The sequence below is a fragment of the Eumetopias jubatus genome, unplaced genomic scaffold, assembly GCF_037043125.1.
Source record: "Eumetopias jubatus isolate StellerSeaLion01/CBP00866 unplaced genomic scaffold, mEumJub1_p1.0 scaffold_2, whole genome shotgun sequence".
Classification (NCBI taxonomy): domain Eukaryota; kingdom Metazoa; phylum Chordata; class Mammalia; order Carnivora; family Otariidae; genus Eumetopias; species Eumetopias jubatus.
This window is the reverse complement of record NW_028274808.1, coordinates 39,615,643-39,634,413: the sequence shown is the minus strand read 5'-3', so window position 1 is coordinate 39,634,413 and position 18,771 is coordinate 39,615,643. Positions and strand designations below refer to the sequence as shown.

Here is an 18,771-nt window from a genome sequence, read left to right as displayed (position 1 = left end):
GGTATTTAATCCAAAGAACACAAAAATATGGGATACATGGGATACATGTACCCCAATGTTTGACAGCATTATCTACAATAGCCAAATTATGGAGACAGCCCAAATGTCCATCAACTGATGATTGGATAAAGAAGATGTGGTGTATATATACAATGGAATGTTACCCAGCAATCAAAAAAGAATGAAATCTTGCCATCTGCAACTACATGGATGGAGCTAGTTTGTTGGTTTTTTTTTTTAAGATTTTATTTATTTTATTTATTTGAGAGATACAGTGAGAGGAGGAACACAAGCAGGGGGAGTGGGAGAGGGAGAAGCAGGCTTCCCACCGAGCAGGGAGCCTGATGCGGGGCTCGATTCCAGGGGCCTGGGATCATGACCTGAGCCGAAGGCAGACGTTTAACGACTGAGCCACCCAGGAGCCCCTGGAGCTAGAGTATTATGCTAAGCAAAATAAATTAGAGAAAGACAAATACCATATGATTTCAGTCATATGTGGAATTTAAGAAACAAAACGAGCAAAGGGATTAAAAAAGAGGTGAAGGAAGAAACGGACTCAACTGTAGAGAACTGATGGTTACCAGAAGGGTTAAATACGTGATGGGGATTAAGGAGGGCACTTATGACGAGCACCAGGTGTTATATGGAAGTGCTGACTCACTTTATTGTACACCTGAAACTAATATTACACTGTGTTAACTGGAATTTAAATAAAAACTTAAAAAAATGTAAATCTGACCCTGTTAACTCTTCCCTGCCTCCGCACCTCCCAAATTGCTTGTCATATCCCTTGGAATAAAGACACAAGGCCCTACATGGTCTGGCAACATCTCTCTTTCCATCCTCATTTTGTAACATGCTCCCTCTTTCTTTCTGTGGTGGTATTCACCATACTCCATCAGCTGGTACAGCCTCCTCTGTGTGCGGTCTTCTGTATGCTAAGGAATCTATTACCAATCTTCTTTCAGATTTAATTTCTTGCGGCACCTGGATGGCTCAGGTCATGATCCCAGAGTCCTGGGATTAAGCCCCGCATCGGGCTCCCTGCTCAGTGGGAAGCCTGCTTCTCCCTCTCCCACTCCCCCTGCTTGTGTTCCCTTTCTCGCTGTGTCTCTGTCAAATAAATAAATAAAATCTTAAAAAAAAAAAACAACTTAAAAAAAAGATTTCATTTCTTTACTTTCTCAGGTAAAATGTTTGTGACTTCCTTAAGTTAAATATGTCTCTTTACAAACTTTCATAACATTGTGTATTTCTGCCCTGTAGCACTGTTTATAATAGCAATTCTGTTTTCATAGTTATTTAAAAATTTGTTTTTCCCAAGGTTTTAAACTCTCTGAAGGCAATTGCCCTGTGAGTTGTGGCTTACCCGTTTCACCAGTGCTGGACACAAAGTAGCCATTCAATAAATATCAAAGGGACAAGGAGGAACTGAACTTCCTTGAAGTTGAAGTTATTAATAGATAATATGCAACAATATGAATGAATCTCAGACATTATGTTGAGTGAAAGGAGTCAGACACAAAAGAATACATACTGTATTATTCCCTTCATACGATGTCCAAAAACAGAAAAAACTAATTACTGGTGTCGAAGTCAGAATCACGGCTGTCATTGGGCAAGGGGTATTGATTAGAGAGGGTCATAAGGGAACCATCTGGGGCTAGATAAGTTATATATTTCAATCTGGGTGGTGGTTACATAGATGTGTATACACAAATACGTAGATGATATACATAAACACACATATTCATCACTTTTTTAGTATACTTTTCCGTATATGTTTAACCATAACAAAAAGAAGACATTTTGGGGAAAAAAGGTAAAAAACTAAGTACTGATGAGAAATATGCCTACAAGACCTTGGTAAATTAATTGCTTTTATGATGTATGCTATGATCCTGATTTGGTAAAACAATATACACATACAGTTCTTCTGGTTTCTGCAAATGACAGAAATCCTACCCGAACTAACTTAAGCAAAAAACTCATTTACTGACACATACCTGGAAAGCTTACTCAGCTTCAGTGAAATTCTCGAGACCATTCAAGGCTAAAAATTATTAGGGCACCACTCAGAGGTGACCATGAAAATCACAGGATCACTGTTCTCATAGTGCTAGAACCAAGCCTGATCAGGTTCAAATGAGCCTTTTCAAGCTCCATCAAAAAGTCTGTGCGCCTGTGTATCTGGAGAGATGTGTCATGTAGTTACAGAAGAAAGCGACAGCAAGCTAGTTGTTCTTATGTTTTTCAGTGTAAGCTTGGCAGAAATTTTCATGTTAGTGATGAGCTTTTCTCATTGTAGAAGAATCTGGAGGCTTACTCCCTCTTTCTTTAGGATTTTGATCAAATCAGTCCCTAGTTCTAAAGACACACAGATTCTCTGAAATGCAGGCATCTGAACTGCTTTTCAGATGGGCAACTCTATACAGCTCACTGCAAAGTGAACAACAGCAAGAATTCATTTACTGTTGATATGGATTCTTACGAAACTGCAGGAAATCCCAGCTAGTCATATGCAAATCTTCCAATATCATAGGGCCTACAAGTGCTCAGTGCTTCAAAAGACAAAAGTATACCCCAAGTCACATCAAGCCTAATGAGTTCTTAAATTTACAAGTAATGTTTTATTTGAAAATTTCCTGGATCAAGTTGGAGATACCCATACAACATCAATTTTACAACCTCTATTTTTTCAACTACTTAGAAGAATCAGGTATGTTTCGTATATCCCAAACAAGTATGTCATTCTTTTAATCATTTGGTAGACATGAGTATCCATGATGCAGGCTGAATCATGAAAAACTAATGATATTTAACCATCTGTGACCTTCAAAGGGCATTTTCATATGATTAAGCCAAAAACCAACCTTGTGCTAGGACACAACAGTGAACAAAACAAATTCCTCGTCTCTGTGTGGATTTCACACTATGTGTGTATATAATACATGGGTGGCGGGGGGAGCAGCATAAAACAAATGAATATATGGTATATAAGATGGTGTTAATATACCTCAAAGAAGAACATAAAAGGTTAAAAGGGATACAGCAGAGCATAGGGGAATGGTTGTCACTTATTTTATGAGTGGTCAGGGAAGGCCTCACTGATAACATTTGATCAAAATCCTAAAGAAAGAGGGAGTAAGCCTCCAGATTCTTCTACAATGAGAAAAGCTCATCACTAACATGAAAATTTCTGCCAAGCTTACACTGAAAAACATAAGAACAAATAATTCTGCTAAAACCAATGGAGTATTTTAACAATTATGGCCCTAATTAAACTTTCAGCCAGTCAATCTGTACCTAAACAAGTACATGCCATCAAAATAATAACTGACATTTACAGCTCTTATTCTACATGCAACACACATTTCAGGTAAACATTTTTTTGTCCATGTTTTCAATCTAGTAAGTATTCACATATAAGAATACACAAAAAGATAAAGCAATTTATTCTCACATTTTTTGAAGAACCTGGGCCATCACAACCCCATTCGTTAAATCTTCTACAGTCTGGCATGGTGCATCCACATTAAATGTCTGGATCTGGGGGGAAAAAAGGGGGGGTTAGGGGGGAGATTCCATGGTTAATTATATAGGAAATTTCTTAGGCTTCTTTTTATGATTATCTCATCTTGAGAGCTGGAATAAAGTTTTAAAAGCAGTAGAGTTGGAAAATTTTTCCCTTATGGGAAATTCCCTGCAGGTTCTCATTGTCATTTTTTCCCTTAGGTAGAAAAGAAATTGTGGCAGATACCTGGTGACATCCCAGCATCCATTCATTCTCCTTACAGATGGCCAATCTAAGCAAGTCATGGTACCTTAATCCCTCTACCAGTGACTAACTTAGGATTCACAGGGCAAACCAAAGTGTTGCAGGGAGATGCTTGAACTTGAGTTTCTAGGAAAGAAAAGCCAATCTCCTCTTGCTGTGAACACATATGTTGCCTCAACTGCCCCCAGCAGTCATCTTAGGGCTCTTAATGGAATACATTTTAGGATGAGGCCAATGCAGTGTACGACAGAGAAGAGGGACACAAAGAACTAAGTCCTTGAGGCCAAAATTGAGCCATTGAATCAAAAAAAAAAAAAAAAGCCTATTATGTGAGATAGACGTGTTTAAGACTGGCCAGGTTGAGACTTCTTTTACTCAAAACGAAACTATCTTTACACGGATGCAGAAGTCACATTCACTACAGTTGAGGTTAGATATTCAATTTTGAGTCTAAATGTATTCTGAATTAGATCTAACTTCGCAAAAAACAAAAAACCAACAACAAATTTTGCACTGGTCAGCATGACATGGTCAAGAAATAGAAATTATTTCCATGAGTAGGATAATACAGCTTAGCCAACAATGATTATACCCAGTAGTGCAACCAAGACTTAGAAGGAAATAAATCACTGAGAAAAGACAGATGCGGCCATGCTCTCCCACGTTTATAGGTTAGCAAAATGAAAGAGTATGATAGGATATGCAAATAGCAACACAAATGTTAGAAGTGAGAGTAGGATGCAGTCTAGGAATGAAAAACGGCTTAGCATGGGATGGGGGGTGGGAAGAGGAAGAGATGGAAGAGGGAATAGAATATAATGGTGAAAGATGGAGCAGCATTGTGCAAAACCTCATAAGCCATGTTAGGACTTTATTCTAAGAGCAACTGGGTGGGGGGAGGGGTAAGCAAAGGACTCCAAGCAGGAGACTGAGGCCATGAGATTTGCACCGTATAAAGATCATCCTGGCTGCAGTTAAGAAAGAATTGGAGGGGAAGAGGCACAGAGACCTATTTTAGTAAGTTTACATTATTAACACAGATGAGGTCAAACTAAGTAGAGACAATGGAAATATTGGGAATAACACTCAGGTCTTCTCACATTTTTATTTATTGGGTTACATACTCAGAAGTGAAATTACTGGGTCAAAGTGTATGCACATTTTAAGGTTTCTGATAAATACAAACTGTCCTTAATACTAGTAATTCTGTTCTAGTAATTTTCTCACTTCGTAACAGTAGGTGAGTGTCTACTTCTCTGTATTGTATTATTTACCTTCTTAAAAAAAAAAGCTACTGACAAATGCAATAACTTCTTTATATTTCCTATATGGGAGAGTCTTGTGGGTAGTGATGGTTATGGTGTGGAAACTAAGGGATTTATCTTAAAGATCACAAAGCAAGTGGTTTTTACCTAGGTATCCATTTGGGAGAGTAATGAAAAGAAGCCATCCCCTAACACTAACCTCATACATGGTAGAGGTTCAATAAATAATTAGTAAATGAATAAATGGAACAAATAAATATCTGCAGGAATTGATACTAAATTTTATTCTATACTATCTCCAGCTCCCTCCTCAATAGTAATGTGGTAACAATGTAGTTTAAAAAGAGAGATGCACCTGCTTTCATTTTACAGTTGATAAATCTCTCATAGGTTTAGAATGAAAAGGAGGCAGCAGTGAGGGCCACATCTCATTTATCTGTTTACCACCAATCTTAGCACAATGTCTGACAGAATAAGCCCTAAGTGAGTATGCTTTGAATGTAATGCACTAATTCTATCCCAACTTTGCTCCTAATTTGCTGTGTGAACCTGGGTGTGCCACTTTACCTCTAAGTTTTTTAATCTAGTAATTGGGAAAAATACCTTATGGAGAGGTGTTGTTAAGAGAATAAATGAGAAAATGAATGTACATTAGATATTTTGAAAAGTTGAAAGCAGTGGTTCCCAAACCTGGTGTACATCAGAATCTTCTGGAAAGTTGAAGAAGGCTGGGAATCGACTTTTAACAAGCTCATCAAATAATTATGTGGTGGGACACGGGTTGGGCATTTGGAACCCTCTGATCCAAAGCAGATTAGGAAACTGTCTCTGGCCAATTAGAAGAAAAAAACATCAATAAAGCAAGTAATTTTTCAATAATGTAATTTAGTACTAAAATTCTATTTCTCTATTAGGACTTAGAAAAAGCGATCTTCATTCTGATTTTTAAAATGTGGCTTCTAAACAATTACTTTCTCTGTATTGGCTCTTAAGGTAAATAAATACTTGATCATGAAGGCTACATGATGTCCACCTGTGCTTGAAATAAAAGTAAAGCAGGTCCCAAAGAAAATCTAGCTTTATGGAGTTTCCTTTTGGGATGATAAAAATGTTTTTGGGTGTTAGATAGTGGTGATGGTTGAACAACCTTGTGATCATACTACAAATCACTGAATTGTACACTTTAAAAGAATGAATTTTGGGGTGCCTGGGCGGCTCAGTCAATTAAGCATCTGCCTTTGGTTCAGGTCATGATCCTAGGGTCCTGGGATTGAGTCCCGCTCCCCGTGCACCGTCAAATAAACATAATCTTAAAAAATAAATAAATAAAAGAATTCTAAAGAAAAAAATAAAAGAATGAATTTTATGGTATGTGAATTATATTTTAATTAAAAAAAAAAAACTATCATACACCAGTTCTCCTCAACTCCGAGTTAATATCTAACAAGATGTGTCCGGATAGCAGTAGGGTAGAATTTAAAGATAAATACACCTAAGTGCATTAAGGTGTGAAATCCTACCTAAAAGGTCATAACCTCTTTCAATTCCAAGAAACTCTATTAACATCACCCAACTCCATCTCACCCTCCCCCCACAAAAGCATGATAAAAGTAAAGCATGGGATCACCTGGAATTAGTATCGCCACAGCAGTTCTCAACCAGGGGTGATTTTGCTCCCTGAGACATTTCTGGTTTTAACAAATAGGTGTGTGCTATTGGCATCTAGTAGGTAGAGGCCAGGGATGCTATTTTTAATGTCCTACAATGCACAGGGCACTGCCACAAAGAATTCTCCAACCCCAAACGTCAATAATGCTAAAATTAAAAATCCCTGCTCAAGAGCAGTGGTTCTCAAGGTATGCGGTCCCCAAGCCACTAACTATTGCATCCTCTGGAAACTTGTTAGCAATCAGAATCTCAGGCCCTAGCCCAGACCTACTGAATTACAAACTCTGGACATGGGGCCTAGCAATCAGTGTTTTAATGCTCTAACAATGCTAATCAATACCAAAGCGTAAGAACCACCTGAATGAATGCAACTGAAACAGAGATAAAGTCACCCATACTGAGTATGAAACAAAAATAGGATTTGAACGCAGGTTCAAATGTCAGAACCTATGCTCTTATCTACCATTTTATATTCACCCTCAATTTTTAAAAAAGAAAAATAATGCTTTTAAAAAATGTGCTTTAACTTCTATACACTGATTATTCCTCCATCACAGAACAAAAATTGTTGGTAGAATGGAGTTAGGCAGAGAGAATGGAAGGTGGGAGATACCATCACAAAAATGATACCTTCCCCAAGTCTATACACTAGTACACATTTTATTGGCTGTTAGGTAATATGAAAATTACAAGGGTATGCTAATCTTGCTGGGTTTCCCAGAAGAAATGTACTTAGCCTATGTGAGGATTCTTTTCCCACTTAACTTCTTGCCATTAACCGGTAGCATCCCAGACTCTTTCTGGTTTTTCAGTCTCTAAAACCTAAGAAAGAACAATCTTTTCATGTAAAGTTCAAGAAATTAGGCTTGACAGGTATAATAGGCAGGGCAGATTTCTTTAACAGGTAAGAACACAATTTGACTCAGAGGGTGGGGAGAGGAGGTAGAGTGGAAATTTTCAAGCACATCCTGCTGAACTTGCTTGCTGCATAAACTCTGATTTGGAATTTAAGCTTAAGGTGTTTTCCACCAGTAGGATACTGTCTTCTCCTAAGTATTCCTCTTTCAACAAAAATTTGGAACATTTGATTCTTGGGCTAGCAGGTGCTCTGATACAATAGCAATTTATCCAGCATTTAATGCAATTCAATGTCCACAGAAATGAATTCTGGATAGGTGACTAATAGTCATCCCTTTTAGGTGCCTGAGGTTTTATTATTTTAACTATTCCTAGTGAAAGAATTTCTAAAGTGTACTATCTACCTCTTATCTAGTACTAAATGCTATGTAGTGAAAATAAACTTTTGATATTCAAGATGATAGTTATGATCTTAAATAATTGAGCATGGAGGTTCTTGAATTCTGTAAGGCTGTCAGCTCAGAGAATGAATCACGCAGGGCTTAGCTTTCAGTTCTTGGATCTTCTAGGTCACCGGCAGCTGTCTGTACCTTGCCGGAGTGTTGCAGTTACCTCCTAACCTTCTGTGTGCACAGAACCCACATGTGGCTATAAGTTTATGCAGAGTAAATTAGTCCATATGGGAGTCTTGTCTTTTTAAGTAGGTTCCATGCCAACTGCGGGGCTTGAACTCACTGCCCTGAGACTGAGAGTCACATGTTCTACTGACTGAGCCAGCCAGATGCGCCAATGGGTTTCACTTTGGAGTGTATTGCATACATTTTTTCCCCCACACTTGGTTTTGGAATTGTTTTCAGCATAAGCTGGTCTCCAGATATGAGGGGAATTACTAGACTAAACGTACACTCAGTTACTTCATTTTCTGCATAAACATTTATTCTGCTTTTTATGACAACTTAAAGAGAAGCCAGCATTTAACTCTATTTTGAAACATTTCAATGCATAAGGTTTTAAAATGTTTCCAAATCTTAGAATTGTACATCTTTGTGTAGACTCTGCCCTCAAATCACTAATCTTTTCTCCAGAAATTTTCCTTGTGACATTTCAAAAATCCTTTTCTACAACACCATATTCCCTGACCTCTCTCCATATCTGATAATCTGGATTTTCTGTTTTCTTGACATTTACCAGATTCTAAATAGATGCTCTCATACTGTGTGCTTCTCTTAGTATCCCTTCAAACTTCCCTCTAAGACTCTTCCTCTATATTTTTATTAGCATTTCTCAAATAACTGCAATGATCACCATCTTTTTGCAGATGCCCTTCAAATACACCCGTTTTTAAGACTTGTCTTTCTAGACTTTAAACAATGCAGCCCTACTTCAGATTCAGTTAGCTTCCTCATCTTTGCCCTACTGCCTTTTTCTAGCATTGAGGAACTTAACTTGTACAGACTCAAAAGGCACACCTTAAGATCCTCAATCTTCTGTTTTTACAACCTCTGCCAAATCTATTCCCTCCGCAGTATCAAAGAATGTGTTCATTCTTTTCCTTTATCTCTCCCCTGCCTTGGCCACATTATGCAGCTTAGCAGTTTTTGTTCTCTAAAATATAGTGAAACCCATCTTCTCATCTGAAGTTGGAATCCACTATATTTGTAAGCTGTGTATTAACTATATATTATTGCAAAAAACAAAAACACCCCGAAATCCCAAGAATAGCCTAACATAAAAGTTACAGAATATATCAAGCCCTACCAGTATATATATTGTTTCGGAAGACATAATTTGATTCCTGACAGAGAACACATTATGAAAATCTCAGAGTAGGGGCGCCTGGGTGGCCCAGTCGGTTAAGCATCTGCTTTCAGCTCAGGTCATGATCTCAGGGTCCTTGGAAGGAGCTCCGTGTGGGGCTCCCAGCTCATCAGGGGAGTCTGCTTCTCCCTCTCCCTCTGGTGTTCGCTCTCTCGCTCTCTCAAATAAATAAATAAAATCTAAAAAAAAAAAACCACAAAACTCAGTATTTACACTACCTGTGTTACAACCTACCTAAGGCAATGCTTGTCTAACCTTTCCATGGAAGTGCCCCCACACAGGAAAGTGACATCCGTATTTTAGGGATCTGAACTTATAAATCAAGGCACCACTGAACAGAATTTCTTTGACATCTGTATCTTACTTTTAACATTAATCCAAATGCTGTAGTCACCTCAATAAATATAATTAGTGTCTTATTCTAGAAATGACATTTAACATTTTTAGCAGTGAGTAAAACTCCCAGAAAAAGCACTAGGTTTATCTCCTGGCTCTGCAGACCTCTATACATAAAAACACACACGCCCCCACCCCCCAAAAAACTGACATCAAGGTTTGTGAAACACAGCCTGGGTTTTAGGTCCGGCTCTCGAAGAGGCTGCTAAAGGCACAATTATTAGCATTAGAACTAAACAGGTATTTACTTTAAAACGTGACAATTTCAATAACTTTAAGATTAGAAGCCCACAACGTCGCCCCAAATTGTCGACGTCCATTAGTGATTCCCACATATCTTCCAGATTTGTTTTTATATTTATACCTTTAATAAGGTATACATATACCGCTTACTTTCTAATCTCTGAAGGCATCTCGCATTTTAAATACCGTCTCTGGGTGCCTTTTCGTATTTTTCCTACCCTCCCTTCAAAGTACTTTTCTCTTCCAGGGGGCCTGGCTCATCCGTCAAGGGGCTACCCTCAGTCCTCCGCGAATGCTACAACAAAGGCGAGGAACGTCGTAACCAGGGGTCCCGAGTGCCTCTACCGGCTGCGCCGGGCGCAGAGACAGCCAACGCTTTGGTGTCCCTGGCAGCGCGAGAGGGAAGCGCCAGCGCCTCATCAGCTGCAAACAACAATCCTAATCACAGTGCCGCCTGCACCCCATCATTAAGCTCCACCGGGCCGGTTTCCCCTCGGAGGGCAGCCAACACCTCAAGCCTGGCAAGTTTCCCCCCGACCTGGGGCCGAGCCCCCCTCGCGCCCGGCCGCTCCCCGCCGCCCCCCGCCCGGCTAGGCAGCTAGGGTAGACGCGGCCCGCACCGGCGTCCCCCGGCTCCGCCCGCCCCAGGCCCCGGATGTGACGGCACCGCCGCCCTCGGCGCTCGCCCCCCGCGACAAGCGTGGGGGATCCCGGAAAGGAGGCCTGGGGGAGGGGGTCTTCCCCCGACCCGCCAGTCATCACATACCCAAGTGAGAAGGCTCTCGCACAGCTCCACCCGCTCCACCGACTCCACGTTGAACATCTTCACTAGCTGGGGCTTGGCAGCGCCTCCCCACCTCACCAGAAACCGCTGCCGCTCGGTTTGGGGCTGCGTCGGAGGGTCCGGGCAGCTGACCTAGCCTCTGGCCCACCTTCTCCTCGGGCCCGGGCCGCCGACTACCGCCCCGGCGCTGCCAGCGGCTCTCGCACAGTCACCCCCGCTGCCCCTCCTCCTTTCACGCGGGACCGCGCGCCCGCCGCGCGCGCCCCCGGCCACGCCCGCAGCCCCGCGTCCCCGCCTCCAGCCCCCCCCACCCCTCCTCCCGAGAGCGACGGGCCTGGCCAGAGCGGCGGCGGACGAGCCACTGCGCACAATCGCGCTCCGGCCGGCCCGCCTCCCCGCCGCCCGCGCGCGCCCCGACGCCGGCCCACTGCGTGTCGCCGCGCGCACGCGCCCGGCCCTGGCGGTGGTGGTGGCGGCGGCGGCGGCGGCGGGTCCACACGCCTGTCCGCTCGAACGCTCACGGAAGCTCGGCAGTGCGCGTGCGCCAGTGTCCGCACTCCAAATTAAAAAAAGAGACAGCTAGTGGTTGCCCGGGAGGGGTGGCGGGGGCCGTGCCCGGAAATAATCTCTATTCTCAGTCACCGGGAATTGGCGAGGTATCCTCTACGGTGGAGAGGTACGCGCCCCCTCCCCCTCCCAGTCGCCGGCCCGCGGCCGGCCACGCCCACCCGGATCCGGGCCCGCGGGAGCTGCCGGCAGGGCTCCGGCGTGGGCGGGACTGCCCCGGGGTACCTTTCGGGCTTCGCGGCGGGGGGAGTCGCTGCTTCTGACCCCGAGGCTCCGCCTTCCTTCAGGAAGCCCCGGGCTAAGCCCCAGAGTCGCCCAGCTCCCGCCCGGAATTCCGGAGGCGGTGGAAGGGCCGACGTGGCGGGCGTCTCGTGATTCTAGGTGCTTGGCCGGGTGAGGAGAGCCGGCCGTTCCTTCCTGGGTCGTGGGTGAGCGTCGACTCCCTGAAAACTTCGGCTACTTAAGTAGGGAGAGGGTGTGCGCCAGTTGTTAGTCCGTGAGGACCTCGGCAGTTCTAGGGCCTGTTTCTCCTAGTGCAGAGCTGGGGGTTGGCCTTCGTGTTTAATGGCTTGGTGGATGGTCCGCCAGCGAGCACCCACCTTTTTAGAGGCGTGGATTTCTGCAGGAATACCAATATATTTTTATATGCTATAACATATGCAGAAAAGTGCATACAACGTACATGGTTAAAGAATAATAAACACCCAGATAAAAACAAAAAAACACTGCCCATACCTCGAGTTCTACCCACACCTAGTGTTCCTTCCTGAGAACAATTCCCTCTCTAGACTGACTTTTATGATACTTTCCTGCTTTTCTTATAGCTTTACTGTCTGTATATGCATGCCTAAACAATATAGTTTTACTTTGCTTGTTTTTGAACTTTTATGAATGGAATCAGTGTATTTTATGGCTTTGAATTGATAGTAAATTTGTGTGTATCTGTAGGTAATTTTCATTGCTGTCTAGTATTCCATTGTATGATTATAATAGCGTATCCATTCTGTTAATGGACATTTTGTTCCAGTTTGGGGCTACTAAAAACAGTGCTGTAAGCATTCTTAAACCTGGATACTAGTGCAGATGTGTAGGGGGTTTCTTTAGGATACATACGTTGGAGTCCTAGGAGAATCGTTGAATCATAGCGTATACATAACTTTACCAGTTAATGCCAAACTTATCTGGAGTGCAGCAAACTTAACTTCCTAGAGCACATCTTTACTTTGGTTTGCGAGTTCCTGGAGCCCCCCTTTTCCCATTAGGAGTAGGTTTTGTCATTGAGCATTCGGAATTGGAGTGAGTTTTTAACGATGCGTTACTGAGTACCAATTAACAGTTCACATGTGTTGAATGTATCATTTTGTAAATGTAAAAGAATCTTACCTAGAGTCTTCTCAGTGGTCTTTTTAAAAAATTATATTCTTCCCTCCACCAAGGGCAGAGAAATTTTTAGAAATGATAAATGTGTCTCACCTGCCTTTGTTTCCTCTGTTGGTGCTTCTGGATTTGTCAAACCAGAGTTCCTACATTCCATACTAGGTTGTTTCTGTAGAACCCCTAGCACTTTAATGACATTACCCTTGTTAGGAACGTAAAATCAGTAAGTACATGTTACATTGACTTAAGCCTGACTCACCTGCAGCTTGTCTTTGGAAGTGAAGAACAAGATGCTAGCCTTTTCTGGAGGGACTGTGGTGTAGTGAACCCCTTCACTCCAGCTGTTCAGGTTTTCGAGGCTTTGACACAATTGACCTAAGCCTCCTTTTTCAGTCTTGACTGCTCACTCACAGTGCATTTATGTATGATACTGCAGTGTTCTTGAGATTTCATTTGTGGCTCCAATTACCCTCAATGAAAGAAATTATATTAAAAGCTTCTTGGATGTAATTGCGGAAGTCATGTGATCATCCGGTTTTACGTGAACTTGGGTAAAACAACTGAGTTTCTCCTTTGGAAGTTATGGAATTTCTATATTTCCCTTATTCTTTATTTTTTTTCTGAAAGTTTTGGAAAAGACCAAAGAGAGAGGTGAGTGCAACTTGTCATAGCCATCTCCTTACTGTAGTTAGTTGGAGACTAGTTCTCATCTATAGCTGTTTATCAGACTTATTTATTTATTTTTAAAGGTGTTTATCAGATTTAAATAAACACGGTAGTGTCCTGCGTGGCAGTGTTCCCAAGTTTATGCTGTCTTCCCAGGGAATACCTACTTAGAGCTTTGATTAAAGAGAATTTGAGATGCAACAAAGTGCAGCAATGGGGAAGGCACAGCTAAGTTTTATAATGGTTCTTGACAGTTGTTACTAATAGTAATCAAGAGGTGCCTGGCTGGCTCAGTTTGTTGGGCATGTGACTCTTGATCTTGGGGTTGTAAGTTTGAGGCCCACGTTGGGTGTAGAGATTACTTTAAAAAATAAAATCTATAAAAAATTAGTAATCAAAATATTATAGCTTCCATTTACTGAGAGCCTATATGATGTGCCAAGCAATATACTAAATACTCTACCTCCATTATCTCGTTATAATCTCCATAAAACAAAGAGCTTTTTTTTTTTTTTTTTTTTGGTCAAACAAATGGGCATTTGAGGGGTTCCTGGCTGGCTTATTAGGTAGAGCATGCGACTCTTGATCTCGGTGTTGTGAGTTCGAGCCCACATTGGGTGTGGAGGTTACTTAAAAGTGGGCATTTGGTTAAAATTAATTTTATGTATTTTACATATGAAGAAGCTGAGATGCAAACTACATAAGTACACAGTTGTCTGCCTCCAAAGCTTACGGTTCTCTGACATACTAAGCTACTCCTCAATAAGGCTTAGCTAGTTAATAGCAAATCAAAGCTAGAAACCAGTTCACTTCAGCCTTCTATCAGTTACACCACACAGTTTCCAAGATCTGTGGTGTTTTGTTTCTGTGAATCTCAGATAGTAAAAATGAAGTCCTGGTGACTCTTACTTTCATATTTGTAATGGGGGAAGGAACTTAAAAAATCCTCAAGCCCAGTTTTTACATTTTGCAGAAAATGAAAGTCCTTAGAGATTAAGCGAGGACACAGATGTGGTAGTAGAACTGGAACTAAAATCTGGGCTGTTAATGTCCAAGCAGGCTTGAGTTGAGAGCCAGTGCTATTGGGCAAAACCATCAGCACTGTTCTGGTCTAGACAAGACCTGACTGTGTAATGCACAATTTGGAGAACTGAAGTTCAGATTGAAAAGACTGACTTTTCAAGATTGAGGTATTATGTCGTCTCAAGTAGAAAATTTTCTTTTTATCGTTTATCCTCTGTAATCTTAGATCAGCATCTTACCCAATTTTTGAGCTATTAACTCCTACAGTTCCATTTTAAAAACTATGATTATAAGAAAAACTACTAGTGGAAGTTGAGCTATTGGAAGCCCCCAACGAGGTCAGTCATTAGTAGTTGCCTGTGTGAGAGCTCTGTGTTTAGCTGGGGTTTCCAAGTGACAGGAAAATGCACCTGACCTCTCTGTTCCTCTCAGAAATTTATCAGCAGCCTCTTCCCCCTCCCCGCCCAAACACTTTCTTTCGGGATACCAGAATTTGTGGAAGTAAAAAATAACTCTTCATTTCAATAACATTGGGAACTTCTATAAAATGATGCAAATAACATTATATGGCTCTGCAATACTTAGAGCATCCTGGATCTCTGAGCTCTTGGAACTGTGCTTGAAGCAATATCATAAGCAATATCTTATTTGCAAAGAAGTTAAATATACAGCAGAATGAAAAAACATAATTTGTACAGTGGAATTTACTCACATTACCATTAATTACACTTGGAAGGACACAGAAACAAATGTAATCCATTAAAAAATACACAAAGGAGTCTGGGGGAGAAAAAATATCACCCTACCCTATTAGGTTCTTGGCCGAGACTCCCCTGTAATAAAAGACATTAACAAGAAAAAAACAGAAGCTTAATCGTTTGTATACTTCCCGGGTACATGGGAGGTACCCAGGAAAACTGAGTAACTCCAAAATGGCCCAAGCGGTCACATTAAAAACCACCTTCAGGTAAGACAAAAGAAAGATGTTGGGGGTGGGGGGACACGGTTATGGGAAGTTACCAGGAAAAGCACAGTAAACAAGGGTAAAGTTATGCAGATTTAAGTCCATGCCTTCTCCATTCATAACAGTCTCTAGGAATTTAGTCCTCCTCTTCTGGTACTGAGAGAGAGATACCTTTACAAATGGAGATTTCCCTTGTAAATGTCTCTTTTACAGAAGGGTAAGGTCTGCTTGGGTTTCAGAACTTTTCCTTTGCTGTTTTAAGAATGACTTTAGGTTATTTTTTAAAAACAAAAAGTCATTACTTTGGGGTGACAAATTCTGCTCCACTTCAGTAGTAAACTGCCTAAATTTATACCACTGGGAAAAATCGTCACAACTCTGAAGTAACGAGATTCAGTAGAGACTGGAATTCTTGACACAAGGGGATAAGATTCTGGTTATCTTTTGTGCAGCTGCAAGTAGTTCTCACTGCCCTTAGGACTTTTGACAGCTGTACAAAGCATCTCCAACTTTAAAAGAGAAACCTGGGGCTCCTGGCTGGCTTAGTCATTGGAGCCTAAAACTCTTGATCTTGGGGTTGTGGGTTTCAGCTCCACGTTGGTTTAGAGAGTACTTAAAAAATAAAATCTTTAAAAAAAAAGAAACAGAGGAAACCTGGTAAAAGAAACACCTAAATTTACTACACGGCCCACCCCTAGATTATTTCAGGCTGTTTGTTCAGTTTCAGTTGGCAGTTCGTTTGACTATTCTTTTGAATGAAAATAATGAAGTTAGAGCTGCTTCTCTGAGTTTCCTGGTGTGTGGTCTTCGTAATGGTTATTTGAAACCTATCATTAGAAAGTTCCTGATATATTAGGCTATCACTATGTGTAAAGATGGAAATTGGCTTTGATCTGTTTGTTTGCTTAGGTTTCTTCCATAAGGTAATTTCCTTATTAGCAGCCAATACAGATTCTTTCAAAGGTGTTAGACTTTCACAAAGTTTCCTCTTAACAGAGACTCGCTAGATTAATGAATAAAACTTTTCAGTGCAATAAGTTACATAGATACAGAATTTTATTTTAATTATGAGTAGTCATATGTTTAAGTATTTCCTTTATTTTTCTTTAGGTGTCTTATGAGACTAAATTTTTCTGTTTTGCAATATAAAAAATATGAATTACCTGTGATACTTGGATTCTGATGTGGCTGGGTTATTTCCCTTCATACCTATAGAAATTGGGTATTGCCATTTTTCTCAAGCTTAGTGTATGGGAAGGAGAATTTCATATCCTCCCTTTTCTCTTCATAAGGAAATGCAGCCTCAGAGTGATCCCTTATTCCAGGCAGTTCAAAGAATTCTGAACCATAAGCTGAGCTTAGTTCCAGGTGAAGCCAATAGTTTTTCAAGCACCAGAATTTTCATTAATTCAACTAATCTTGGTATAGATATAAATGTCCTATAGCCTAAATGTATTTTTCTTTTCAAATTACTAACATTATAAGTAAGTCATTTATATTTAAACATATATTATTAGGTCCTACTGTGTACAGAACAGTACACTAGATAATACAGGAATATTTACAGAAGAAGAAAATATATTGCCTTCCCTATTCATTCTTGGTACATTCCAGGACACTTTCAGTGCTGTGAGGGTGAAGAGGGATCTGATTCACTGGGAGAATTGATTTGGTATATAAGAATGAGAAGAGCAGTTGACCATCAGGAATGTCTTTTTTTTCCTTAAGATTAAAGGAACAGAGCTTGAAGAAGAAAGGGTATTTTTTAAAAACTTGTTTTAAAAAATGTAAATAGATGATAAATTACAGTAATCGTTTACCTTAAAGGAGATAAAATTTTGTACTCCTCAAAATAATGTGTCTGGCAGATTTTAAAGAACTCAATAATGGGAGAATCCCCACTAGAGTTGTACTTAATGCAACTTTCCTTAAGTGGGTGCTTTAAAAAAATAGTATACATTAGAAGTTAGTGTGTTTATGTGGTTTTGATTAGTATATCTTATTTTCACTGTGTCATTTGTAACCTTTGTTTATTTATCTTTTAGACTTGGAATGGCCAAATATCAAGGTGAAGTTCAAAGTTTGAAATTGGATGATGATTCAGTCATAGAAGGAGTAAGTGACCAAGTGCTTGTGGCAGTTGTGGTCAGTTTCGCTTTGATTGCTACCCTGGTATATGCACTTTTCAGGTGAGACTAAAGGACAAAAGAATTGAAATAATGTATATTTTCAAGGGTCACTGCTTTCTGACTACTTCTAGTAATTTTTAATACTTCATTTAAAAAAGTGAGTGAGTAATAGAGCTCAACTGTGATGTGGAAATGTTGGAGTTTGGAGCCTACAGCCAAGAAAAAATTCTTGAGATGTCTTCAGTGCAAAAAGGAGGTTTTATTAAAGAATGGGGACAGGATCTGTGGGCAGAAAGAGCTGCACTGGGGTTGGGACAGGTGACTGATGATATACTTTCAAGCTGGGAGGGGTTAGGGATAGCATAAGTCTCTAAAGAATTTTCTTTTTTAAGATTTATTTATTTTAGAGAAAGGTGGGGGGGTGGCCAGGGACAGAGGGAGAAGGAGAGAAGCAGAATCCCCGCTGAATGCGGAGCATTACACGGGTCTCAATCTCAAGATCCTGAGATCCTGACCTGAACTGAAACCAAGAGTCAGACACTTAACTGACTGAGCCACCCAGGCGCCCCTCTAAGGAATTTTGGAAGCAAGGTTTCCAGGAACTTGAGGGGGCTAAATATTGTTAGGAAAAAGTCATTTATTACTGTCTAATAAAATGTTAGTCATGAGACCCTTCAGATATATATCAGTGGGCCATATTCGCGGAGGATGATTGCTAACATATATCTTGGGGTGGGGTTGGGGGTAGAGATAAAGGAAATTTCCAAAGGAATTTTTTTTTTTTAAAGATTTTGTTTATTTGACAGAGAGAGACACAGCGAGATAGGGAACACAAGCAGGGGGAGCCGGAGAGGGAGAAGCAGGCTTCCCACGGAGCAGGGAGCCCGATGCCCAATGCGGGGCCCGATCCCAGAACCCTAGGATCATGACCCGAGCCGGAGGCAGATTTTTATATGTTAAAGTAGACTTGCAGGACCCTGTGGGGTCAGGATAATGTTAAGCTAAGATTGCCTTTTGCCCTTCGCAAAGTGTCAACACTGAGGCAGCTGAGTTCCTAGAGGAAGGTCACTCTACCTGTTTCAAGGACTTGTCAATGAGCTGTGGGCAGTAGGGAATTTAATTTTTTCTTCGGCCTTTGTTTCTCGCATCAATTGTATATTTACTAAGGTATTTTATTTTTCATTAGGGTCTAAATGCTATGATATATGTTCTTGTCATCAGCGGTCTCATGAGAT

General features: G+C 40.9%; 2 protein-coding genes across 5 annotated transcripts in view; one reads left to right on the top strand and one right to left on the bottom strand.

Moving 5' to 3' along the window:
* Positions 1 to 11,028, bottom strand: part of HOOK3 (hook microtubule tethering protein 3) — a 104,227-nt gene extending 93,199 nt beyond the window's left edge. The window contains exons 1-2 of the mRNA XM_028124134.2: positions 10,793 to 11,028; positions 3,464 to 3,549 (exon numbers count right to left, since the gene is read on the bottom strand). Coding sequence (XP_027979935.1) covers positions 3,464 to 3,549; positions 10,793 to 10,849 — 143 coding nt within the window. The 5' untranslated portion in view covers positions 10,850 to 11,028. The remainder of the gene's footprint in view (positions 1 to 3,463; positions 3,550 to 10,792) is intronic.
* A 262-nt stretch (positions 11,029 to 11,290) lies between these two features.
* RNF170 (ring finger protein 170) overlaps positions 11,291 to 18,771 on the top strand; it is a 46,685-nt gene continuing 39,204 nt past the window's right edge. Inside the window, exons 1-2 of one of the 4 annotated variants that reach the window (XM_028124136.2) lie at positions 11,291 to 11,486; positions 17,453 to 17,596. In XM_028124136.2, coding sequence (XP_027979937.1) covers positions 17,460 to 17,596 — 137 coding nt within the window. In that variant the 5' untranslated portion in view covers positions 11,291 to 11,486; positions 17,453 to 17,459. Of the gene's footprint in view, positions 11,487 to 11,574; positions 11,806 to 17,451; positions 17,597 to 18,771 lie in introns of those variants that run through there. The other 3 variants (XM_028124137.2, XM_028124135.2, XM_028124138.1) reach the window with 3 other exon arrangements.